Source organism: Saccopteryx bilineata, chromosome 3 (assembly GCF_036850765.1).
Source record: "Saccopteryx bilineata isolate mSacBil1 chromosome 3, mSacBil1_pri_phased_curated, whole genome shotgun sequence".
In the NCBI taxonomy this organism is placed as follows: domain Eukaryota; kingdom Metazoa; phylum Chordata; class Mammalia; order Chiroptera; family Emballonuridae; genus Saccopteryx; species Saccopteryx bilineata.
In genome coordinates this window covers 64,146,984-64,174,550 of record NC_089492.1, presented here as the reverse complement: position 1 = coordinate 64,174,550, position 27,567 = coordinate 64,146,984, and the positions used below count along the sequence as shown (strand labels likewise).

Sequence of the window (27,567 nt, the reverse complement as noted above, 5' to 3'; positions counted from 1 at the left end):
AATTCCATCATGCCCTATTCTCATCTTAACCACTCTTGTACCAGCTCTCTGGGCAAATTGGGCATGGAATTAAAAAATTCTATGTGCTTCTGGCCAGGTATCTGGGTCGGTTGCTGCGTTCTCCTGATGTGCCGGGGTTGTGGTTCTGTTCCCAGTTGGGACACGTGCAGGGGTCAGCCAGTATGGGTGTATAGGTGGGTGGATCAATGAATACATGTTTCTCTCTCTCTCTAAATATCAATAAATTAAAAATAATTAATTCCATAAGATGGAGAAAAATAAGGTCTGGGAAAGAGAAGATGAGCTTTATTATGTGCAGGTTGTTATTTAAAAATAGCCTGATTTTTGCTTTGAGTCCTCAGGAAGGAAATATAGTGGCTCAAATTATCCACAGGTGGATAATTTTTCCCATAGTTCTGAGCTCATCACTGGGGCTGTTAGTATTGGGTATCTATGGGCCCTGTTGGGTGAGAGTTTATATACATAAGAAGTTCACATTACATTTTTCTGTGTGTATCAACTATACAAATTGATGTAAGACTCTTATATTTGTTAAATGCTTGACTTTTCAGTTCCTTCATCTCAATTCTTTATCCGGTCTTACTGAAAATGATAAAAACATCTTCAGTAGATATAAAAATGGAGTCATAGCAAGATTAGCCATATTATTCTCATCTCACTTGGTCAAAGGCTAGTTAATGAGAACTTAAATTAAAAAGTTTCATAACTTTCAAACCAGGACTCTTTCTACTTGATTATGTTGCTTTAAAAAAAATTTCAGTAACTTAAGAGAGCAGTTTTAATGACATCAGAACTGTCAGAGGTATCACACCAATGATATTATATTTAACCTCAATTAACTGTAATTTGATGGTAGGGGAATAAGAAACAAAGAAAAAAGAAAATGGCTTTTCATAATATCAAATAAAAACATAACAAGATCTTGAAAAATGCAATGTTATAAAAGGTCTAAGAAAGACCTTGAAAAACAAATATTTTTGCTGCTGTACTGTTCAGAAATAGCACATGGTTTCCACCACTTAATGATTATCAGGATCAAATAAATAAATGCAAAGGTGACCTCTAAGCTTCAACATGCACAGAGCTAAGCATTTTCTGGTCAGTGTAATTAATCCCACCAAAAATGGAGTAAGTAAATAGGCCTTTAAATTTAAGCTATAGGATTCTACCCTTTACCTTTTGCTTTTTGTTTTATTTCTTCTTTAGTCTGGCTAATCCAGGCCAATTGTACAGAAATTATTTTTACTTAAAAATGGTCACCATGTTGGGAACTGCTTTGGGCTCAGTTCTGGATCATTTATAACATTTAACCAGGTTGGAGTTTTATTTTGTTTTTATGCCAATTTAAAAGTACACATGTAACCTGTTTCTTCCTAGTTTTACATGTCAGTTTTCAGTAAATTAAAGTTTTTAATCTTTCAAAAATGTACTTCAAAAAAATATGGTTTGTCTCTATATTTACCTAATAATTATTTCCTCCTTCTTGAAATATTTCTGTAGCTATAATGACTATTGACAGGTAAAAATCTCCACACAGCAAAACTTTCTCCTAAATTCTCATGTATATTTTGCTGATATTTATCCAGATATGAATGTTGCACTTAGCTAACTAGACGAAAGTGGCCTTTGTTTCAGAATACTATTTTAGCCTGTAAGGAGTGACGTCCGGTTCACATTAAGGGCAGGCTCATAAAGCCTGTCTAGTACCACTGCCCTGCCTCATACAAAGAGCATAAAACAACTCTTCAGGTCTTTATTCATTGAAATGGAATGTTTCATTTGGAATTCTACTCGAAGAGTGAGTCTGCATACTGAGAAAGTTATGTAGGAAGGGTTTTCTTTCCCTAACCTAAAAATAAAATACAAATGTGGAAAAGTTCACAGCATTTCATGCCCTCTACCATCCCCCCTTGACCATCTGGAGATATGGTTGAACCAAGAGGAGGTACTGTGGACCCTCAGTGGGTTTAATATTAAGAGTCTGTGCAATAACTTCGAGATCCTTCTCTGATCAGCTGTGTTTTCTCATTTGCATTTGTAGGCTGGAGAACAACTGGAAAGTCCAAATCTAAAAATAAACAAAGCAAAGCAATAAACACCTCTTATCATGCTACGTTTTCTTTAATAGGGCAAGTGGTGGATATTTTTGCTGAAATGATTGGCAAAGCAATTTAGTTCGTAAGTTATTAAGGATGGCTACCTTTTAAAGGGCTTCAGAAGGGAGGAGGAGATACTGTCTTTACTCTTTGTTTAAGTTCTATTAGTTATGGAAATATAAAACCAAAGCACTGAACCCAGTTTTCAATTTGAGGCAATTGCTGAACTTGGTTTTGTTTTTACCATCCTGGGGAAGGAGGATAGGCCCACTACGATATAATATAGTATATATTTATATGAAAAATGCCCCCTAGAGTTGTGCATTGCACAACTGCATGTAAGGCTCTGGTTGGGAAAGAGGTCCAACCCCAGAGTTTGCTTTGGTGGAGAGTCTAATAGGAAGCTTCCTACATTAAAGCTAATACCCCAAATGGTTATTTGCTCTTTAAATCTGTAAGGAAATTTGTTAATCTTGAGCTTTGGTGCTGAGTTGAAGGAGGAAAGAGCTCCCCTAAAAATATTTCATTGCAAGCCACTGTTTGCACACTGTGTTTGTGTGCAAAAAAGCTTAAGCTGATGACTTAATTTAAAATGGTCCAGTGCAAGATGTGCTCCCAAGTACCTAGCAGAAATAAATGGCACCACCTAAATCTCAGGTCTCAAAGAATCACTAAAAGTAGCAAGAAACATGAACTTATAGTAACAATAAATAGACAGGAGGGACAGGAAATAGGATATAGGGAAAAGAGAAAGAGGGGGGGAGGGAGAGATTGAGGGAAAATCACACATAGAAACAGTGCATACTAAGTGAGAGCCAGTAGGCACAACGGAAATCCAAATAAGACCCAGAAAGACTTCAAATCCTGCTCCTACCAGACACAGAATATTTTAAAAATAGAATTGTTTTTTAAATAATGAAATGAATTTTGAAATTAATTAAAAATAACTTCAAGTGATTAAGACATCTGAAATTTTAAAAACTTGATGAGTAGGTTTAACAGCTAAAGAGAGAACTAGTAAAATGGAAGATATCCGAGAATATTAATCATAATATAACATAGAGAAACAAATAAGCAAAATTTTAAAAAGATTAAAAGACATAAAGAATAGAATGATAAAGTCTAACATATCTAATAAGACTTTCATAAAAAAATAAAGAGTAGAAGCAATAATTAAAGATTTAATGGCTGAGAATTTCCTAGAATTAATAAAAGACATCAATCCACAGATTTAAGAGCCAGCTAGGATGAATTAAAGAGAAACTCATATTTAAAACATATTAGTGACAGTGAAAGACACCAAAGTTCATGGATTTAAAAACTTCACTTTACCATAGAAAATATGGAAACTAGAAAACTGTGGCATTTTGTTTTTAATGCACTAAAAGAAGATATCTATATAAATTTGTTGACAAACCCTATTATTGTTACATTTCTTTTTTTTCCAAGCATGATGTACTGGTATTTTTAGACAATCAAAAGAGAAATGGGGCCATCAGCAGACCCAATTTAAATGATGTAATTCAGGCAGAAAGAAAGTGTTACTAGATGAAAACTGTATGCTGTAAAAAGGAATGATTAGTAAAGAAAGTGGTAGATATGTGAGTAAAACTAAGTTAATTTTTACTACATAAATCAATAATAACTTATGAGGCTTAAAATTAAGAAAAAACTAGACTACAATTGTAATGTATAAACCAGAATGAAGGTGACCAGAATTAAAGTGTTATAAACTTCTGGTATTGTTCAAGAGGGGGTAAAGATAAGAATTAACTTTAAACTTTGAGAATTTAAATATGCGCCTGACCTGTGGTGGCACAGTGGATAAAGCTTTGACGTGGAAATGCTGAGGTCGCCGGTTCAAAACCCTGGGCTTGCCTGGTCAAGGCACATATGGGAGTTGGTGCTTCCAGCTCCTCCCCCCCGTCTCTCTCTCTCCCTCTCTGTCTCCTCTCTAAAATAATTAAATAAAATAAAATTTAAAAAAAAAGAGAATTTAAATATGCTTGATAAATTTCTAGGGTATTTCTAAAAGAATGAACAGAGACTATATTTTCCAAACTGGAAGAGAGAAAGAAGTGAAATATGAAAAGCATATCCTATCAATACAAAAAAAATTTAAACAAAGGAAAAAAAAGAGAAACAAAATATAATAAATTTAAAGTGATAATTATAAAAATGAAATAATAAGAGAAAGCATATGTATAGTACTTCTTATGTGTCCTGCACTCTTGTCAACACTTTATGTACATTAACTCACTAATAATAGCACTACAGGATAGGGTTACTATTATAGCCATTTTGTAAAATTTCAAGTAATTAGACTTAATTACACAGGTAGTAACAGCACTGGTATTCAAACCTAGGTAGTATTTCTTAGAGTTTGTTCTCTTAAAGACTGTGCTATACTATTTCTCACAAAAGAATAAGTTAGCATTGAAAATGAAAATATGTAATTAATTATAATAAATACAAGTAGACTTAATGTTCTGTTTAAAAGAAAAATATTGTCAGACTGAATAAATTCCTTCAACTATACTGCCCACAAAAATTAGGGGATATTTCAAAATGATTATGAAGTAATAAAATATGCCCTAATTTTTGTGAGCAGAACATATGCTATTTACAAGACACATCAAAGAACATAAGGACAAAAAGAATTGAAATAAAAGGATGAAAACATTTACCACATAAATACTAACAAAAATAGAGCTGATATAACTATATTTTTTTCAATTATTTTTTAGATTTTATTTATTCAGTTTTTATAGAGAGAGAGTAGAGAGAAAGAGAGAGAGAGAGAGAAGAGGGGGAGGAGCAGGAAGCATCAACTCCCATATGTGCCTTGACCAGGCAAGCCCAGGGTTTTGAACCAGTGACCTCAGCATTCCAGGTCAATGCTTTATCCACTGTGCTATCTCAGGTCAGGCTATAACTATATTTTAACAGACAAAAAATATGTAAGACAAACAACATTGCCAACTCTAGATGGTAATTACATAATAATAAAATCTTTAATTCACCAAGTAACAATAAAAATTCTAACCTTATATACATTAATAAATAACATAGTCTCAAAACATGTGAAGCAAAAATTGACAGAACTTAAGAGAAATAGAAAAGCCCATTATCACAGTGGAAGATTTGAATGCTTCTCTCAGTAAATGACTAATGAAGCAAGCAAAAATATCCTGACCGATACAGAGAATATGAAAAGTATAATGTTGTGGTCTGAATTGAGGGCACTCTCCCCACTAAAAATATTTATCTGTTGAAGTTTTTAACCATCAGTACCTGAGAATGTGACCATTTCTGGAGAGAGGGTCTTTAAAGAGTTAATTCAATTAAAATGAGGTTTCCAGGGCGGGCCTTAATCCACTTATATCCTTATAAGAAGAGTATATTAGGACCCAGGCACACACGAAGGGAAGACTATGTAAAGACACAGGGAGAAAAGCTCTAGCAAACAAATATATACAAATATATATGGCTTTATTTAGTAGTTGTAATCAGAACACTGATTCTAATAAGTGTAGAATGTACTGTTTTTGAAACAATGTCGAACATTTATAAAAATTAAGTTCTAGGCCATAAAGCAATACTGAAGGTGTTTAAGAGTATTGCATCATGCTGTCCACATTCTCTAATCACAGCAACAAACAAACAACAGAACCTGGAAAACCCCCACAGGTTTACAAATCAAGATACATAAAAGTGTCACTTAGAGATCCAAGAAAAAATTATAATGAAAGTTAGAAAATATTTAGAACTGAGATTATAAGAATAATGTGTGTGTGTGTGTGTGTGTGTGTGTGTGTGTGTGTGTAGACAAACTGGTACTTATAGGAAAATTTATAGCCTAATAGCTTAATATCAGGAAAGAAGAAGGGTTTAAAAATTAAGTATAAAGAGTAAGAAGTTAGAAAATTAACAATAGAATAAATTAAGAGAAAGAATAAAGAAAAATATTAATTAAGTAGAATCAATAAACCCAGAAGTTATTTATCTGAAATGAGTAATTCAAATTTTTGGTGAAAATAGTTTTAAAAAAAAGAAGAAAGAAGAAGGAGGAGGAGGAGGAGTGCATGCAGGAGTCTGTTTCTCTGCTTTCCTGCCTCCCCACCTCTCATTTAATAATAAAAAAGTTAAACATAAATGAAAAATTTGATATTTTGACTATATTAAAATTAAGAACTTTGGTTTATCAAAAGACACCATAAAAAGTGAAACACCAAGTCATAAACTGGGAGAAGGTGTTAAATTTTAAACAAATTTAATCAACAGTTAATACCCAAATATAAAAAAATCAGTAAGTAAAAGGCAGATGATATAATAAAAAGTCTGCAAAACATTTGAATAGACATTTGATTGAAGGATAAACCCAACTGACCAATAAGCAAATGAAAAGATGTTCAACTTTCCTAGCAATAAGAGAGATAAGAATTAGAACCACAGTGATACACCATTTCCCACCCAGTAGATTGGGAAACATTTATAGTCTGGTGATGTCAAGTCTTGGCAAGGATGTGGAATAATAGAAACTCCCATTAACTGTTAATGGGAATGGACATTAGAGCAACGATTCTGCAAAACAACTTGGACTTGTCTAATAAGTTGACTAAGGAATCCTATTATTGTGTATATACCTAGAAAACTCTAGCACTCATACTTTGGGAGAGATGTACAAGAATATTCATAACAGTACTGTTTGTAGTGCAAAAAAGTGAAACTATACCTAACTTGTTAAGCTCAACAAGGCTTCAATTAACATGCTGAAGATTGTGGAACCATAAATGGCATAGGGGAGAGCGATATCGACACCTGAAGTCAATAAATGAATTGATCTACAGGTGTGGTTATGCTAAAATCAACTAAAGGCAAATTGCCCTGACAGATAACACATTGATTATTCAGTCTCTTGGTAAATATGGCATCATCTGCACAGAGAATCTGATTCATGAGATCTATAGTTAGAAAATGCTTCAAGGAAGCAAACCACTTCCTATGGCCCTTCCAATTATCTCTTCCACGTGATGGAATGAAGAAAAACACAACCCATTTATTCTTTTTCTGAATGGTAGAAAGGTCATAATATTTGTATGTATTTAATGTTTAATACAAACAATAACAGATAAAGTAGTAAAGTGACCAAAACCTCAACTAGTAACTAAGATAGTCTTCAAATGGACTCTGGTTTTTCATCCTTATAAGTTGTAACTTGCATTAACTTTATCAGTAAACTACATTAAGTATCTGAATTAGTGGATCAAAAGTCTGAAACTAACAAATGCACCTAACTTCAAATAAGGCATAAATTCTCACAATGAACTGTTAGACTGAGAACAGTGGTAGTTAATGAAATTTAAGCTTCAGTAACCTTTATCTGTACAGACCCTTCCAAGGGCCTTTTGGGGCCCTAGAAATATGTTCACATTTTTGTAGGTTTGCAAAAGTAAGATATTTTAACCATAACCAAATGCTGTTTCTTTCCACTCTACTTTTCCTCCATCATCCTTTTCTTCTTCATGAATGGCAACAGAGGGGCTATGGACATTTTGGAAATTTTAAGAAGAGACAGAGTTGGGAATTGATTTCCTTGAGTTTTTGGGATGAGTTTTGGTGGTTTGCAATAACCCTGTGTATAATTATTGGTAGCCATACTGCCATAGGACTGGCTTTAGGGATGGATACTTCAGGGAATTAAACTATTGCTATTTTTGTAGATTCTGTGATATTTATGGTATCTGTCAGTTTTTAAGCTTTGTAATTTGTTGCAATTTCTTCTTCTCAGTCTAAATAAATATTCACGTTCTCATTCAGTTTTGCCTTTGTATTCTTTCTCTTAAAAATGACTGCCCAAATTGTATAAGTTTCAGGCCCTACAAAACCTGGATTAACTCTGCATAAGAGCTTTTAAATTTAGGAATGGAATAAAGCTTTTTCCTCTTGGTTAAGAATTCTTAGCAACACAGCCAAATGGGATTATGATTTGCTTAGTCTAGAATCTGACCTCTGCAATAGAATTGGTAGCTCTGGGGGATCAGAACTGAGAACAGTGAGAGACGCACAGATTTATCATCAGTCACCCTGCAGAAAGGAAACCTGGGCAGAATTTGGCACCAAGAATGAATTTCTGTTCCAGAAAATCTTCTGCAAAGAAGGTCTGCCGAATGACCTGATGAAACTGTGATCTAATTCAAAAGAGGAAGGACTTGAGTCTTTTCAGAGAAGTGTGAATGCTGCATTTGTGACACCTAGGTTCCATTCACCTAGTTTTGGTTTATACAGTATAAAAGACGAGTCAAGATAAGGTTGTTATAGTGGATGATGATGACTGTACTCTCCAATCACATTGTCCCTTCCTATCCTCTGTCAGTGACTGAGTACTGGACAGGATTGATGGATGTTATGGGAGAGCCTGTGAGCAACGAGAATGGAGACCTTTGACATGATTTTATGACAGTTTATCTCCCTCATGAGAGCAGATGGAGTTAATACACTGGGCTCATCATTCTTAAACAAGTTATACCAAGGTCACTGGCCCTTCTCTGAAGAGGAATTTGCATTCATGTATCCCTTTCTAACCCATCTGTGAGCAATACTGCTTGCTTGCTCTTTCTGATACTCATGCCCCCATGAGAAGACTTGTCCTTTTATATCCCAAATAAAGCAAAAAAACAAAAACAAAAAAACCCCCAATAAAACCTGTAATCAAATTTCACCATGGGCTCACAACCTCGTTCCAGGGCAGTAATAAAAAATTATAAGAGTGACCCCCATTTGTTAGACTGACCACTCCATCAGTGACCCCATAGGAAGGGGCCACAGGTTATAGGGAAATCCCTCCTGTCACCTTTGACCCCCCTCCCCCAATCCTAAAATGGAGTGAGACTATGAGACATATGATTGAAGACTTCTTCCTTTAAGCTGGAGTCAGGGTAGGTAATAACTGGATACTGCTTAGCATCACATTGGATGGGGAACAAAAGTGACATGGAAGCCTTTAAGCCATCTCTGCTGCTTGATGTCATGAAATTTCTGTTTCATTGTGATGCAAAGAATCAGAGTATGGTACAAAAAAGAAGTGCACCCTTCCTAATTTCAGCAGTTTTGAAAACACTGAGCCTCTGTCTGAATTACCAAATAATCCTTTTATTTGGCTGTCTAGGGTTCTTAGTGATTTAGTGATAAAGTCTGTAATTCAGAATAATGATGCAGTCTACAGGGAAAATGACAGTAGGATTATGGCTACGAGACAGGACAATGTCAGGTTTGACTCCAGCTTGTTTAAACAAAGGCATTTTTCAGAGAACATGAACTATTCCTGGTGTTGTGAGTTCTGTGAGATTTTATTATTTATTATATTTTTTCTTTATCATTTCTGGGCAGAATGAACTTAAAGAATCAAGTAATACATATGGCTATGCATGTACAGAGATAGACATGTGGGGGCGGCTTAGCAAAGCAAACAGTCCTACTTATACAGAACAATATTCTTGATGCTGGTTAAAGGTGAGCTCTAAATGTGTAGGTTTAGAAGGAAGATACATTTCCATGGAGGAAAGATTACACTCCCCCAATGGTACCCCAAACTCATTATCAAATAATCAAAAAGAAGAAAAGTAAAGGGCCCTAACTTTTCTAATGTCCATTCCCTTTTATTTGACTAGAAATCCTAAAATAATAGGCTGAAATACTTTACCTGGGAGAAATTCTACCTTGGTTTTCCTATGCCTAGGCTCTCCCAAACCTCCCTGAACCCAGAACTCACACTCTTGTAATGAGACCATGAATTATACTAGCTTTGTATGTTGTACTAGATCAGCATATTTCATGTTTTCTTTCTAATGGTGTCAGGCTCTGCTTTTCTGTTCCTGGCAAAAGTAGCTGTCCCTTTCATCCTCTGCAGCAGAAGTACCAAAGCTGACAGTCTGAGGGATCCTCCCATTTGGCTGTTGGATTTCTCTCACTTTAGTGATATCCATCACCATGAGACCTGGTGCTCGGGACACCCACCACCCCTGCTCATATCTTACTCCACCTTTTTCCATGTCAGTCTTGATCTGCTCCTCAAGATCCTCTGGGGACACATAGAAGTCCTCTTCTGGCACCGATGATTTGGGCCGGCAGTGGCCACAGCAGCAGTTGCAACAGCAGCACAGACAGCAGCAAAAATAGCAGCCAGTCAAGAGGCCAACAATGACAAATAGGGCCTAGGAGAAACAGGGAAAGCAAAACAGGGGTGAGGGGCAGTGGGGTGTGGGAGAACTCCAGAAATCAAGTGTGTGCCCATGTACCTCTAGAGACCTGAAGACATCACAGTTCACCCTGCACCCTCACCTTATTGCATGCAGTCTTTTTAGTTTCCTTGGAAACAAATTCCGCTTAGAGTTTTGCCTAGCAAGTTAAACCCAGAGGAAATGACTAGCCAAAGTAATGATGTATGACATTTTCTTCTTTATTCTTAAGCTATGGTGGTCATTATTAAGAGTAAAGCAAACAAAACAACAAACCAATAAACAAACCAATAAGTAAAACCTCTATAGGTCTCATGAGCTAACCAGGGGGACAGAATCATTCTCACCAAAGGAGCTGTTGATAGTGCCTCCTCCCCTACCCACATTCCTCTTAGTCACCAAGTCCTGCAGAATCTCTCCCTTCAGTATCTCTTACACTCTCCCCCTCGTCTCTATCCTGGATGCTAGGGCTTTGGAACAGATCCTGTTATCTCTGCTCTGGCTATTGCAGTAACCTTGTAACTGGCCGCCCAGCCTCCACTCTTGCCTCCTGTCCCACCCTGTGCACTGCTGCTGCTGGAGTTTTCTGAAATACATGTTCTCTTGCACTCATGCAGCTACTCTGGAGGAGTAGGAGATAAGGCTGGAGCTCTTTGTTATGGTCCTCTGGCCCCTGCCAACCCCTCCTCTGGCCCACTGGCCCTGTTCCTGCCATACGGCCGGCCGGCAGTGGCTGGCTTTGCTCTCCTGTGGATTCATCTGCCTAGATGCCCCCAGCCCCCACAGCCATCTAACAAGTCCACTCCATGTTTAAGGGTCATCTCAAAGACCCTCTCCCTGACATCTTTTCTGATCCCCTCCCCTCCTTTGGGCCCCAGTTTTACTCCACACAAACTTCCACCATGGTGCTCTATTTATTGATACTTTAAGACATTTATTAGTTTATAGGTCTATCACAGACTGGGAGATTCTTAAAGTCTAGAGCTAAATGTTAGTCATCTTTCAATTCTTCTTACCTAAGCACTTAGGACCTGGCATGAGGTAGACACTTAATAATTACCTTCTGAATCAATGAATGTATAAAGTAATGGGTAAACAGGTGATTTGTTCCTCCTAGTAAACAGCACCAAGATTCCCCCACAGGCATATAAGTTTACCATAACTAAAGATGAAAAGAAACTCTCCAAACCCCCAACCTGAGGTTAAAATAAACCAATTTTTGTTAACTGAGCAAAATAAATTTATGACTTTATTAAAAATATTATTTGAAATAGAAAGTGGTTTATATATCTTTGAGTCAGAATGCAGATTTTATTTAATAAAAAGAACAAAGGGGGTAAAGATCACTGCAAGTGTCTGCAGTTCTTCAGAGATGAAAGGAGGCATCTTTTACACCAGTGATGGGCAATCTTTGAGCTTGGTCTGTCAAAATTCACCAAAAAACCAAGCATAACTTGAGTAGGGTGTCACTTTGAGAAAAAAACCATAATTTCACAATATTTATAGTTTAAATAACAAAAATGTATAACTGTATTTAATAAACCAAAAACTAATTATTTAACTTACCTGCTTAGTGACTTCTTTGTTTATCTGTCAGTCGGTTTCTTTTGTTAGTCTTGATATTAACTTGTGTGGGGTGCCGTGAACTAAGTAAGATAAGTGAAGGAGAGGGGGAATTCTTTAACTAACCTGCCTATTAGTAACATTTTTTGTTGCTGAATTTCATTGGCTAAATCTTCAATTGAAGGTTGGTATTTTGTACACTTCAAGCCCAAGCAAGTGCTACTAACTTCATCTGTCAATCTGTTTCTTTTGATGGTTTTGATATTATTTAACGCTGAGAATAAGGTCTCACAAAAGTACGTAGAGGGAAAAATTGTGAGTAAAGCCATTGCTATATATATATATATATATATATATATATATATATATATATATATATTGTATTTTTCTGAAGCTAGAAACGGGGAGAGACAGTCGGACAGACTCTCGCATGCGCCCGACCGGGATCCACCTGGCACGCCCACCAGGGGCGAAGCTCTGCCCACCAGGGGGCGATGCTCTGCCCCTCTGGGGCATCACTCTGCCGCGACCAGAGCCACTCTAGCGCCTGGGGCAAAGGCCAAAGAGCCATCCCCAGCACCCGGGCCATCTTTGCTCCAATGGAGCCTTGGCTGCAGGAGGGGAAGAGAGAGACAGAGAGGAAGGAGGGGGAGGGGGAGAAGCAAATGGGCGCTTCTCCTATGTGCCCTAGCCAGGAATCGAACCCGGGTCTCCTGCATGCCAGGCCGACGCTCTACCGCTGAGCCAACCGGCCAGGGCCCCATTGCTATATTTTTCAGTGTGCTAAAAGTATCTGGTAACCCATTCCAGCCACTCCAAATTTCCTGTTCATAGTGGCACTCCTCTTGATTCTCCAAGCGGCATCTTTCCAGATTCTCAAGCTTTGACCTCAGGTCAACAAGCACCTGAGCCCAGATGCTGTCTTGAAATTCTGCAAGTTGCATCTTATGTAAATTAAGATGGCTGCCACTATTTCTAATGGCGGGAAACGGCACCCATAGGACAGGCCCTTGCCTCTCCCAGCCTCCCCCTCACTTATCTCAGTAATGATGGTCAATTAGAAATCCACGACACCTCAGAACAGTAGATTGGATGATGGTTGCTGTGGTTATGTGGTTGCTGGTAATGGCGATCACAGGGCCCCCAGAGATGTGTCCCCCATGGCATTCCGCTACTCCCTGCTCTGCCGGTCGGAAGTGAGGTCAACGATTCCCTAATGGCCTAACTGGAAGTCCCAGAAATACACGTTCTGTGCTGGAGTTCTGTTATTTTGGCCTACAGACCTCCGGCACAGAGTGTCTACACTACAGCAAATGTTTTATTCTCAGCTACTGCACCTGGCCATGCAGGAGCCGAGGATGAAACGTCCTTCTCGGCATGCGGCCCCTACTTCTCTGGTATGCGGCCGCGTGTCATCGAAAATGGCTACGCGTGTCAGTGCTGACATGCATGTCATAGGTTCGCCACCACAGTTTTACACTGATGAACTCACCTGGTCCATTCCAGCTTCCCAGCCCAGGATTCCATCTTTCTGACTCTGGTGGGGTGGGGCCTATGGGTGGCTCAGAGTGAGGAGCTTTAGTCACACCCTCACACCTAGAATCTTTCTGCTCTGAATGCTCTACATTTTCATAGATCTAGATAGAGTACTCTGGAAATAAAACTGCAACACCCTACTCCTCACCAACTACTTCCAAGACCCTCCTGCAGTAATGCTGAATCATTGCCCCAGCAAACTCCTCCTTTCTTATCTTCTCATTTTTTTGTTTTTGAGACAAATGCATTAATTCATTGCTCCATATAGTTGTATACAGGCTCCTTTTTTCTTTACCTACTTTTGTCTTTTTTAAAAATGTTACTATGCAGTTCTCAGATTTTTCTCTTCTCTGAAAATTTCCTTTAAGTTATATACTGTGTTGTTCTTTAGTTGATCCAACTGGATTGTCTATTGCAGAAATAACCCTGTCTTATCCCTTTCAGTGCTTAGCACAGCACTAGGCATAATTAAGTGTCCAATATTTTTAAATAAATATTTCCAGCGGTACAGATTCATTCATACAATGCTTATTTAATACATGATCACTATGTGCCAGGCAACTCTAATGGGAACTGTGCAATAAGACTTTGGCACAAGCAGAAGGGGAAGGTAGAATTTTTTTGTAGCTCTATTTTAAAAAAGCCACATCAGAAATTACTTTACATACCTCTCACACTACGGACATCTACTGCTTGTCTATGAATTTTGATCAATTTTGTTAACTTCCTGGGCAGAGAAAACTATTCTTATTTTTTATGCAGGTGGGTTCCAATATGCAATCAGATGCTAGTTTGTAAATAATCTAAAACTGCAGATATACCTTCCTATGGAAAGAGTGTCATGTCTGGAAGTTAGGTTCCTAGGCAAGCCCACAAAAAGCCCAAATTGTTATATGAACGTTCACTCTGTCATCAAAAATGACATTGTCAGTACGCATGCTCTCATTCCAAGTTCTGCATCTGCTTGGCAGGAACTTGTTTCCCTCCTGTCTTCAACAATAGAGAAAGAGGTTTTCAGTGGGAATCCTAGTTATCCCCAAGAATAGGAATTATGGGGACTGCAGAAGGCAAATGAGGCTTTATGTTGCAGACTCTCTTCATGCTTATGTACAAAAATATAATCTCTTCCTAGGTACATAAAACTCTTCAATTTAGCAAGATATATTTTGGTGGAAGAAAATCACAATCAGAATACAAGCAAACATGAAACCTAACTTTTTGGAGATCAGCAGCTTTTTAAATTATTCATTCTAACTCCAGAATATGAATTCATATGATTTCACAAAATGTGTGAACTGTGAACTCTTCACATGTATGTAAACTGTCCAAAAATTTGCTGATGAACTATATGTATGATTCATATGCAAATATATTTTTATCAGAAGATAAGGATATTAAAACTCAAACAAATAAATATAAAGCCATCACCAAACATACATATACTAGGGATTCCTAAGAAACCACACAAAATCTGTCAAAAGTTAGTTCTGATTGCACCAAGTCCTTAAAAATGTTGCCTTTTCTTGACCTGATATCTTTTTTCTCTCCTTCCCTCTCTCCAACTCCCCATCCTCCACCACTTAATTCTCACCTTTTCCCCTCATTTCCTTCTCTACTACCTCATGGCAGGATCCACGTGAGCCTATGACATAATTACCACACACTCTTCCAAGTATGGTGTTTGCTGATGTAGCCTATGATATAAATAGTAAAGTACATGGCTAAATTTGTCCTATAATAATTTATTAAACAGTTGTCACATTAATAAATTATTTTTGGTTTTGAGCAATGACTCAGTTCTTAATTAGTCACTATGGGGGGAGAGAAGGCAGTCAGAATTAACCTGAAGCTTCAAATTCAAATGTAATTAATGTCTGGAAGCATTTTAAGCCATGCTGCATATTATAATCATTTGATGAGCTAAAGCAAAAACCACCCTCAAATAACAGCTTTCCATCAAAGCTATATCTCCTTTTATTTACAAAAATTTAATAATATATAAGGTTAGGCTTTCTTTGAGATGGAGTCTAAAAGAGTGAAAAATATCGTGATCTAACAGGAAATTGTTTTTGAAGGAAAAAAATATGATTCACCTTTGCCCACCAGCTTGACAGCATAAAGTAGGTATTAACATTTTCATCTCCAAATTGCTCAGCCACATAGAGCCCCAGTGATCCATACTTGTCATATATGTTTCTCTTTGATGTGTCAGTGAGTATTGTGTGGGCATTGTTGATTTCTTTAAACTTGTCAGCAGCAGTTGGATCATCTGGATTCTTGTCTGGATGGTGTTTCAGGGCCAACTTTCTTTAAAAAAAAAATAAGGAAAAGCATTAGTTGACAAGAATTACAATGACATTTTGGAAGGGCACTATTCATTTGTACGTCCTTTATACATGTAAATACTGTGAAATGATGATGTTGCATTGACTAAGCCAGTGTTCATTAAATTTTGTCTCCTATTCTAATGTGTAGGCACAATAGTATTGTTTCTCCTCTCACATTCTCAAACGGATTCTCAGCTGTGTGGTTGTTGAGTCTGAGACATCTTGCTGTTGGCAAATATGTGAAGTTTGCTTTTACCTGGAAACTGATCAGTACCTCACCTCAACATGCAGCATGCATGGAATTTTATGAGTTCCAGCATCAGGACCAGTTTACACTAAAATTTTATTTAGAACTGGAAGAATTTTCCAGAATTAACAAACTTCACACTACATATTCAAATAGTTAAACCCAACAATCAAAACTTATTTTCTGCCCTGGCCGGTTTCTCAGCGGTAGAGCGTCAGCCTGGCGTGCGGGGGGGACCCCGGTTCGATTCCCGGCCAGGGCACATAGGAGAAGCGCCCATTTGCTTCTCCACTCCCACCCCCTCCTTCCTCTCTGTCTCTCTCTTCCCCTCCCGCAGCCAAGGCTCCATTGGAGCAAAGATGGCCCAGGCGCTGGGGATGGCTCCCTTGGCCTCTGCCCCAGGCGCTAGAGTGGCTCTGGTCTCGGCAGAGCGATGCCCCGGAGGGGCAGAGCGTCACCCCTGGTGGGCGTGCCGGGTGGATCCCGGTCGGGCGCATGTGGGAGTCTGTCTGACTGTCTCTCCCCGTTTCCAGCTTCAGAAAAATACAAAAACAAACAAACAAACAAAAAACTTATTTTCTTAGAAGGTGATGGAAGACAATTTGGCTTTGGGTGAGGGGTATACAGCATAATCAAATGTCAAAATAATCTGGAGATGTTTTCTCTCAACATATGTATCCTGATTTATCAATGTCACTGCATTAAATTTAATTTAAAAAAAACACTTATTTTCTAATTTATACTCCCTTAAATAGACATCATGACCCACCACCAATCTTCCACAAATTCCCTTTGTTTTTCTGAACAAATACTGTGACTTCCCTTGTATTAAAATGTATATTTTGCCTCTTTTCAAATCTTTTCACTTCAAATAATCCATAGAAATTTACTTGTGAGTAAAAGGTCCTCTCTCCTCTGTGGACGGTAAAGCAGTTTGTAAAGGGTATGGGTACACATGGTGTTTGTTACATTGTGTGTGTGTGGGGGGGGTGGCTTGGGGGGTATTCTTTATTCTTCAGTTATGCTCAAGTATAAGAAAACCTGTAAAATGGATATAAGAGGTAAACTCTGACAGGGTCTAGCTAGTGGCCCTCTACAGACAGATTTACATATTGATTAAAGTCATGTTCAGAACTGAATCTATAGTAGTTTTTCCACTATAAAGTCAGTTAATTTTATGACTATCTACTGGAAAGACCACATGACTTATTCTCCCCACTGTGCTTATCCTAGGTATATGTAGGTACTGTATACATCTTAAGGTTTTCTTTATTGTTTAGATTAAATTGCTTCATTTTAATGCAATAATAAAGGCCATGAGTAGAGCAGGAAAGTATATCTTACAAAGTAACCTATACAATAAATAGGGAAAAGAAGTTCCACCTATTTTAGGGATGAAAATGTTGTAGGTTTGGAAGTAAGTGAATATAAAACAGTTCACTATCAGAATGCTCAAAAGGTACCAAAATATTTATAAGTATGAATCATGGTGTATAATCCATTCTAACTTTGAGCTCGGAATAAATGAAAAGAATAAAACAATGATGGTTTGTTTTAGATTTGTTCAACCAAAATATTTTTCATCCTTTTTGAAATGTATTTGGGGTATCTATAAATTCTTCTACATGAAACCATTAGAGAAATTTTTTATTTGCAGAATTTATGATGAAATCTTGTGCTAATAGCACAAAATACCCATTTTTCATGTTTAAAAACTTTTATATTTACTCTATGCCAGCATTATTGTAGGATGTTACAAATTTTCACCACAACTCTCTGAGATAGATACTATGATTCCACTGAACAGATAAGGACATTTAGCCACCAAGAAGTTAAATGAATTGCCCAATATCACACAAATAATAATTAGAGCTATTCTTTGAACACAGACAATCTAATCCTGAGCACATGCTCTTAACCACCAATATACTGCTTCCTATATATTTTCATTATTTTTTTACTTTTTATATTTTTAAGAGTGAGCCTCTTTATATTTTTAGATTAAAAGAGTAAAGCACACAGCCTGACCAGGAGGTGGTGCAGTGGATAGAGCATCGGATTGGGATGCACAGGACCCAGGTTTGAGACCCTGAGGTCACCAGCTTGAGCGCGGGCTCATCTGGTTTGAGCAAAGCTCACCAGCTTGGACCCAAGGTCTCTGGCTCAATCAAGGGGTTACTTGGTCTGCTGATTGCCCATGGTCAAGGCACATATGAGAAAGCAAAATGAACAACTAAGGTGTTGCAATGAAAAACTGATGATTGATGCTTCTCATCTCTCTGCATTCCTGTCTGTCTGTCCCTATCTATCTGTAAAAAAAAAAAAAAAGAAGAAGAAGAAGTAAGGCACACAGAATGTTAGTATGTTAGTAGGCCATTATAAGGATTTGGCTTTTGATCTAGGTAACATGGGAAGCCATTGGAGTGTTTTGAGAAGGAGAGTGGTGTGATCTGACTTTAGTTTGAAGACCACTTAGCATTGGAGAGGACAAAGGTGAAAGTAGGGAGATTCTTTCAGAAGTTTATAGTGATTCAAATCAGTGTGGTAGTATGGAGGATGTCCTGAGAATTGGTTGGATTCTGGATATATTTTGAGGACTAGCTGGATTGGATGTGAGATGTGAAAGAAAAAGAGAAATCAGGGATGACACCAAAGTTTTGACCTAAGCAATGGGAAATTTGTAGTTACTGTTAAAAAGGTTGTGAGATTTTTTTTCTAAGTAGGAAATGGTTTGCTAGGATTTGGTGTTCTCTTTTGGACACCTTTGAGATGCCTGTTAGACTTCCAAGTGGAAATGGAGGTAGAGAGATCTATGAGCCTGGAGTTCAGGTGAGAATGATGGGACCTGTACATTTGAGAGGTCTCAGCAGGTAGACAATATTTAGAGCCATGGAATGAGAAAAGATTCCCAAGAGAGTGAGTAAATGAGAAGTCCAAAGATGAAGCTTTAGGAAGCAGGAACCAGCAAAGGAGCTGAAAGAAGAAAGATGAAAATGCAGAAGAAAAAATCTGGAGAATATGGAATCTTGGGATCCAAATGAACAAAGTATTTGAAGATTAACTGTGTCAGATGCCATTGGCAGGTCATGTATGATGAGAACTAAGAATTGATTGCTGGGTTTAATGATATAGAAATCTTTGGTGACTATGATATACATATACACACACAGACCATTGAATCTATATCTATGTATTTATAGAGGGAAAAATAAAGCAGAAAAATAAAGAGGAAAATGGAAGGTTATACTGTAACCACAATTGTGCTTATAGATGCACATTGGGATTATAGGTGATTCTTTGTTTTGTTTTTTGTTTGTGTATAAAATATATACACAAAATATATACATATATTAGTTGTGTGGTTTTTCTTCAGTAAGCATTTTTAAGCTCTAGTTACAAATTCTGTGCTCTTTTTATAACTAAAAGTTTAGACTTTATGTCCTTAAATGACCCACTACAAATTAGAGGAAGGGAAAGGAAGAAAGAAAGAAGTCCTCAAACTTTAATAATGCAACAATCATCATCTAAAAACCTCAAGTGGATTCTTTAAGCATATTAATTTTAATGGCTCAGTATTCCTGAAATTCTCACTCTGTATCCTGGAACACAATTGCAGAATTTTTCCTACTAGTCCCAGAGATTATGTCCAGGCCAGTCGAATGCAAGAGCTATTAACTTCTGCTTTGAAAGAGAGAAATCCCTGAAAAATGGCTCTTTTTATATACATACATATACATATATATACATTTCTTTGTTTCTAGTGTTCAGTTGTAGACTGATACACACTGCCCAAGACTTAGCCACAGAAGCCTGGCTTCCTGTCATATTTTAAGCTGCTTGGATCTTTGTCAGCTCAGAAGAGCAGATGCTCTCAACCATTTATCACATTCCTCTAACAATAGAGTTGGCAAATTCAGAGGGCTGGAACACCTCCATTTGTAACAAATCCAATTCCTGGTCTCCAGCAGCATTTTGACTCTTCTTGGCAGATACTCTTGGCTCTGAAGAATCCTTAGTAAATATGGCTAGCAGAGGCAGATGCCAAAATTACACAACTGCTCAAGGAGGTACTTGATCAATGACCTACCCCTTTGGGAATTGTCTGTAGAGCAAGAAAACATGTATAGGATTTAGGGTAAAAGGAAGTGCTTGGAGTACATTTAAATGTACCTTTACTCACCTATTAATTTTAAAAATCTTTCTTATAGTTTCTCATTTAATACTTAAAAGTGAAACAATATTCAACCAGAATATGAGCCTTTAATTCTAAATCTCTCTCTACTTTTAATCTGGTATGGCTATAACTGATATTAGAAATAGCAACAATGCCTCTAATTTCCACTTCAAAATCTAATGACAGCTATCAACAGAAATGCATAATGAATTCAGGAGGGGTAGATAGGCTAAACATGGATTTGTAGTTATGATACCTAAGGTCGCTGAGATCTACCTATTTTGAAGCAGTGAATAATTCTAAGAATTGTAACATTCTGCCCAGTTCTCTTCCTTGCAGCATCTAACACTCAGGTGAGATACACCTACTACTCTCTACCACTTTCTGAGTTACCTAAGACCCAATTCTGACCATGTTGCTCCAACTCTAGTCCAAATCTATCTCCATGGAGTCGGAATGTCAGTGGAAACCTTCTTGTTTGAGAAGGTTGGCCTCTGAGCCTCATGAAGCTCCACTGGGCCTGGCTGTGTCTACAGCTGCCTTTTTCCACTCAATGTTATTTTCAGCTGCTTTCTCCAATTACCTTTTTTTGCTTCCTATTTGAAAGATTTTCGTATTGCTGACTGACTTTCTGCTAAAATCCCTCAGCCATAAAGTTTATTGTCCCAGTAATGTCCCAGAAGAAAACCACCTTCTGCCAAAGACAAAAGAATGGAGGAGGGAGAATGTACGGGCCAGAATGTAGTACAGAGGAAGCAAAAGAAAGCAAAATCTGAGCTCATATTAGATATAGACTACTCTTTCTAGAAAAAATATTGGCTACAAAGGGAAGGATACTGATGATTGATAGGAAGATGAATTGCTATAAACCAGAGTTTGCAGGTGAAAACAAACCCTAGATTAGTAACCGTAGGTGTATGGCAAGTTTTGCAACTATGGAGCCTGAGAGTATGAAACATTAGAGGTTCCGTGGAGCCCTCTTGGACTCCAGCAACACCCAAGTGAAAATATAAGAAACCAATATATGTGTTCCAATGCACATCTGTCTAACATTTGGTATTGACAGATGTTTTAATGTTTGAGAATCTCACACCGGCCAGATACCTGGTTTGGTTAGAGCGGTGTTTCCCAACGTGGGGCCCACACCCCACAGGGGGGCAATTCGATAGTTAAGGGGGGCAATTTGAAAATGGACTCGACACGACTTTAACTCTTCCGCCCCAGGCCATTTAAATGCAATGCTAGATATCGGTGCCAAATTTAACAAAAAATGCAATTCTTAAATAATTGCGGTAAATAATTATTAAGTATAATTTCGTTTGACAAGACCAAAATATCAACTGGGTGATTGGCGTTGTCAAGTAAACTTCGTCCTGGGTTCACCACGGAGCGTGCCCTCTGCTGCGGGGAACCCCAGATGTTTTAAAAATTCACTAAACAATGCAGTTATTCCCACCTAATTGGCCCATCGCAACTTCTGTAGTGTTTCACATCATTCAGTTGGTGTTAATTTGAAATAAGTGTCAGTCAAAACTGTTGTAAAAGCTCATTGATTTAATAAATATACACATATATATTGTATAGATATAATTGGTAAGTGATTTTTTTTTTTGTATTTTTCTGAAGCTGGAAATGGGGAGAGACAGTCAGACAGACACCCGCATGCGCCTGACCGGGATCCACCCGGCACGCCCACCAGGGGCCACGCTCTGCCCACCAGGGGGCGATGCTCTGCCCCTCCGGGGGGTCGCTCTGCCGTGACCAGAGCCACTCTAGCGCCTGGGGCAGAGGCCAAGAAGCCATCCCCAGCGCCCGGGCCATCTTTGCTCCAATGGAGCCTTGGCTGCGGAAGGGGAAGAGAGAGACAGAGAGGAAGGAGAGGGGGAGGGGTGGAGAAGCAAATGGGTGCTTCTCCTATGTGCCCTGGCCGGGAATCGAACCCGGGTCCTCCGCACGCCAGGCCAACGCTCTACCTCTGAGCCAACCAGCCAGGGCCTATTTGATTTTATTTTTATCAATATTAAACTCTTTATTAAGTACTTCTTGCATTGGGGCTAGAAAGCAATAATATTTTATAAATATTATTGGGGCTATAATAGTGCATACACGACAATTTTAATTTTAGAAGCATAACTTTCCAGAAAATTTTGTCAAGTGGAAAAAATATAGATACCTTTTGATTTGCGGTGGTAGTGTAGTAAATGTGTTATATACATTTAAAGAAATATGAATTTTTAGTATACATTTACTATATGTCAATTGAATATATTTTAACACATATTTTAATATTAGTTTTTAATTGATCTTATTTTTATTATAGCCCATAGTAAAATGAGTGGTGCAAGCAAGAAAAAAACTCGTCAATATTCGGAGGAATATTTAAAATTTGGGTTCATACCCGCTGTTCACGATGAGCAGATTCCTTTTTGTCTTTTATGCCAACAATGCTTGCCCAAGAATCAATGAAACGAGGTCATCTTGAGGCGCATTTGAAGGCGAAACATAGTGCTCATATTAATTCAGATTTGAGTTACTTTAAAACTTTAAAGAAAAATTTTGAAGAAAGAACAACATTAAAGTCTCTATTTACTGCTCATACTTCAACTAATAATTGTGTTTTTGAGGCTAGTTATCAAATTTCTTTATTCATCGCTAAAACTGGAGAAAATCACACTATAGGAGAGAATTTAATAAAACCGTCAATATCAGCATTTCTTAAAATGGTTCTTGAAAAAGATGACAAAGATTTAAAAGCTATGCCACTCAGTAACAATTCTGTTAGCAGAAGAATAGATGAAATGAGTGAGGACATTGAAAAACAACTTATTGAAAAGCTGAAAACAAGAAAATTCTCCTTGCAAATGGATGAATCAACTTTGAGAGACAGTGAGGCAGTATTGATAACTTACGTAAGATATATTGATAAAGGACATTTTGCTGAAGAAATATTGTTCTGTAAAAGATTAGAAAGCACCACTACCTCCAAAGATGTATATAATAAGCTAAAAAACTACTTAGATGTCAATGATATACCAATGAAAAATATAACATCTTGTGCTGCAGATGGTGCTCCCAATATGATGGGCAAGAAAAATGGCTGCTTAAAATTGATGAAAGATGCAAATCCAGAAATGTTTCTTGTGCATTGTGTTATTCATAGGGAAAACTTGGTAGCTAAAAACATCTCGCCTGTTCTGAATGAAGTATTACATACAGTAATAAAGTGTGTTAATGCTATTAAAGCTAGTGCCAAATGTGAGCGTCTTTTCAAGCTATTTTGTGAAGAACAAAATGAAGACCATGTGAGACTTTTACTTCCTACTGAAGTAAGATGGCTATCTAAAGGAAACTGTTCGAAAAGATTTATCGAACTGTTTGATACTCTTAGTGATTTTTTAAGCAACAAACCTGAAATGAAGTATCTGTTAACAATAGGTGGTAAAGCATTTGTGAGTTATTTAGCCGATATCTTTGAAAAACTAAATATATTAAATAAGTAACTTCAAGGAACAAATAAAACTCTTGTCGATGCAAAAGCAAAGATATTTGGTTTCATTACCAATATTGAGTTATGTCAGAAACATATTAACAACAAAAACTTTAAACAGTTTCATTGGCTCCAAAAATGTGAAGTAACTGATACCGCTTTACTTGTTATTGTCAATCATTTGAATATTCTATCGGCTGATTTAAAAGAAAGATTATCTGATTTAAAACAAATTTATTTCCCAACATGGATGATGCAGCCAATGTTAGTGGATTTGTCTGATATATCAAATATGCAGTATCAAGAAGAACTCACAGAATTGCAAAATGATGAGTCAGTTCAAGCTTTATTTAATATCAAAGGAGTGATGGCATGGCTTTGTGAGGAAACAGAAATCAAATACCCAAATTCAACCAAATGTGCAAGAAAACTATTGCTACCGTTTCCATCTTCATTTTTAGCTGAATGTGGATTTAGTGCTGTAAATGATTTACTGGTAAAAAAAAGAAATCGGCTGGATATAACACAACGTGGAGACTTGAGACTAAAGCTAACCAAATTGGAACCTAATATAAAATCTCTGTGCAGCAAGCATCAAGCGCAAGGATCACACTAAATTAAAATAATAAATTAATATAGAAAAATCTGTATTAAAATTATTTGGAATTTAAATTTCTGTTTTTCATTATATGTTTTGAAATTTTACTTACTGTGTTAACAATTTCATAGTGATTTCTTCCTAGAACCTATCATTTATGTTTATTAAGTGAACAAATCAATTTTTAATGTTAAAAATTATGTATGTTACATAGGGGGGGACATAAAAATTTTAGAAAGGTTAAGGTGGGGCATGGCACAAAGAAGGTTGGGAAACACTGGGTTAGAGCATTGTTCCGAAGCACAGAGGTTGCTGATTTGATCCCCAGTCAGGGCACATACAGCAACAGATAGATGTTCCTGTCCCTTTCTCTCCCTTCCTTTCTAGATAAAATCAATAAATAAAAAATGTTCTAAAAAGTAAGCATGGGAAAAATATAAAATAGCACACAGATTGTTCTCTTTACCATAAAATCTTGAAGAAAAAAGAAAGAAAGAAAAAAGAACCTCCTTTTGTGGTTTAATTTGCATTTCCTAATTTTGCATATTCTCTAAATTCAGGTTAATCTTTTACTAGTTTTTAGTTGGATGTTTAGAATTAATTTGTAAGATTTTTTTAAAATGCATATTCTGTATATGATTTTTTTGTCCGTTATATGCATTGCATATATAGTCTCCATTTCTGGGGCTGTTTTGGTTGTCATTGTTTTAGTTTCTCTATGGAATCTTTTGGTTAACAGAAATTCTTCATTTTAATTTAGCTGAATTAATCATCTTTTCCTGAATTCAGGAAGATATTGTTCTGTAAACACTAAAATCTTTATAGATTTGCCTTTCACATGGAAGTCAATGATCCATTTGAAGCTGATCTTTTTAATGTAGTAGTAGAAGGTAGATATCCAATTTCATTTTTTTTTTTTTTTTGTATTTTTCTGAAGTTGGAAACGGGGAAGCAGTCAGACAGACTCCCGCATGCGCCCGACCGGGATCCACCCGGCACGCCCACCAGGGGGCGATGCTCTGCTCATCTGGGGCGTCGCTCTGTTGCAACCAGAGCCATTCTAGCGCCTGAGGCAGAGGCCATGGAGCCATCCTCAGCGCTTGGGCCAACTTTGCTCCAGTGGAGCCTTGGCTGCGGGAGGGGAAGAGAGAGACAGAGAGGAAGGAGAGGGGGAGGGGTGGAGAAGCAGACGGGCACCTCTCCTGTGTGCCCCAGCTGGGAATCAAACCCGGGACTCCTGCACGCCAGGCCAACGCTCTACCACTGAGCCAACTGGCCAGGGCCGCAATTTCATTTTTAAAAGTAAATATGCAGCCTGACCAGGCAGTGGCACAGTGAATAGTGTGTCGGACCGGGATGCAGAGGACACAGGTTCGAGACCCCGAGGTCACCAGCTTGAGCGTGGGCTCATCTAGTTTGAGCAAAGCTCACTAGCTTGGACCCAAGGTCACTGGCTTGAGCAAGGGGTTACTTGGTCTGCTGTAGCCCCATAGTCAAGGCACATTGAGTAAGCAATCAATGAACAACTAAGGTATCACAACAAAAAACTAATGATTGATGCTTCTCATCTCTCTCCGTTCCTGTCTGTCTGTCCCTATCTATCCCTCTCTCTGACTCTCTGTTTCTGTAAAAAAAAAAAAAAAAAAAAAAAAAAAAAAAAAAAAAAGGAAATATGCAACTGTTCTAGCACCACTTATTTTAAAAATTAAATCTTTTTCCTGGATTTCTAGGCTCTCTATTCTGCTCCATTGGTCTATTTGACTATTTCTGAGCCAATAACAGTGTTAAATATGATATCTTCTAAATATGTCTTAGTACCATAAAGAGGAAGTTCTTCTATATTGTTTTTTAACAGTTTTGTGGCTATTCTGGGCCCTCTGCATTTCCACATAAATTTTAAAATTAGCTTGCCAATTTACACACACATGCACACAATTGGGATTTTTATTGCAATTGCATTGGCTCTGTAGATTAATTTGGAGACTGACATTTGTACAGTATGTCCACTTATTTTGAAATGCTAAATGTTTCTCAAAGTTTTGTAATTTTACCATTTAGGTCCTGCATATATTTTAATAGAGTTATTCCTAGTAACTTCATTTTTGGGGTGTGGTTTAGACATTAAAAAAAATTTTGTTTTTTCAGAGACAGAGAGAGTCAGAGAGAGGGATAGACAGGGGCAGACAGACAGGAACAAAGAGATGAGAAGCATCAATCAGTTTTTCGTTGCGACACCTTAGTTGTTCATTGATTGCTTTCTCATATGTGCCTTGACCATGGGCCTTCAGCAGACCGAGTAAAAAAATTTTCTTAATTCAATGAAGATATAAAATATTTCTATATACTAATGCTCTTTATTCCACAGAACTTCTAAGCTTATTTATTAATTTTAATAAATTATAGGTTCTTTTGAATTTTTTGCATACACAATAATATAATCTGCAAATAATGATGTTTTCTCTTTCCAATTCTTATATGACTTACATTTTTTTCTTATCTTATTGTCCTGGCTAAGACTTAAGACCTTCAGTAAGATGTCAGATAAGAGTGACTATAGCAGGCATCCTTTTTCCCTTCTTTTTACTTATTTACTAAGAGTGAATGGCCTAATTAGGCAGTGGCACAGTGGATAGAGTGTCTTCCTGGGATACTGAGGACCCAGGTTTGAAACCTCAAGGTACCGGCTTGAGCATGGGCTCCTGCGGCTTGAGCACAAAGTCACTGGCTTGAGCATGGGGTCATAGCCATGACCTCATGGTTTTTGGCTTGAAGCTCAAGGTGACTGGTTTGAGCCCAAGGTATCTGGCTTGAGCAAGGGGTCACTGGCTCAGCTGAAGCCTTCCTACCACATGCCCCGGTCAAGGCACATATGAGAAAGCAATCAGTGTACAACTAAGGTGCTGCAAAAAAAAAAAAAAAAAAAAGAATAAATTGATCTTGAATTGTATCAAATGCTTTTTCTGCATCTGTTAAGAAGAGGTTTTTTTTTTCTTTACTATGTTAATGTAATTGATGTTAAGTGAAGCTTGTGTTCCTGGGATAAACTCAAGTTGGTCAATATGTATTATTTTTTATTTAATGTCAGACTCAGTTTTTCAATACGTGCATTGAAATCTATAAATTTCCCTCTAGGAGCCACTTTAACTGCATTCCACAACTTTTAATTTGAAACATTTAGTTCTAGATATTTTCTAAATTTAACCATGTTGTTTTACCCATGAGTTATTGAAAATTGTGCCTACCAATTTTTAAACATATTGGAATTTTTTGGTATCTTTTTG

General features: G+C 37.4%; 1 protein-coding gene across 5 annotated transcripts in view; it reads right to left on the bottom strand.

Moving 5' to 3' along the window:
• Nucleotides 1-291: 291 nt before the first annotated feature.
• The window catches only part of DNAJC5B (DnaJ heat shock protein family (Hsp40) member C5 beta), a 116,593-nt gene continuing 89,317 nt past the window's right edge, over nucleotides 292-27,567 (bottom strand). For all 5 annotated transcript variants that reach the window (XM_066264668.1, XM_066264669.1, XM_066264671.1 and 2 more), the window contains exons 4-6: nucleotides 15,547-15,760; nucleotides 10,159-10,330; nucleotides 292-2,089 (exon numbers count right to left, since the gene is read on the bottom strand). In XM_066264668.1, coding sequence (XP_066120765.1) covers nucleotides 1,995-2,089; nucleotides 10,159-10,330; nucleotides 15,547-15,760 — 481 coding nt within the window. In that variant the 3' untranslated portion in view covers nucleotides 292-1,994. The remainder of the gene's footprint in view (nucleotides 2,090-10,158; nucleotides 10,331-15,546; nucleotides 15,761-27,567) is intronic.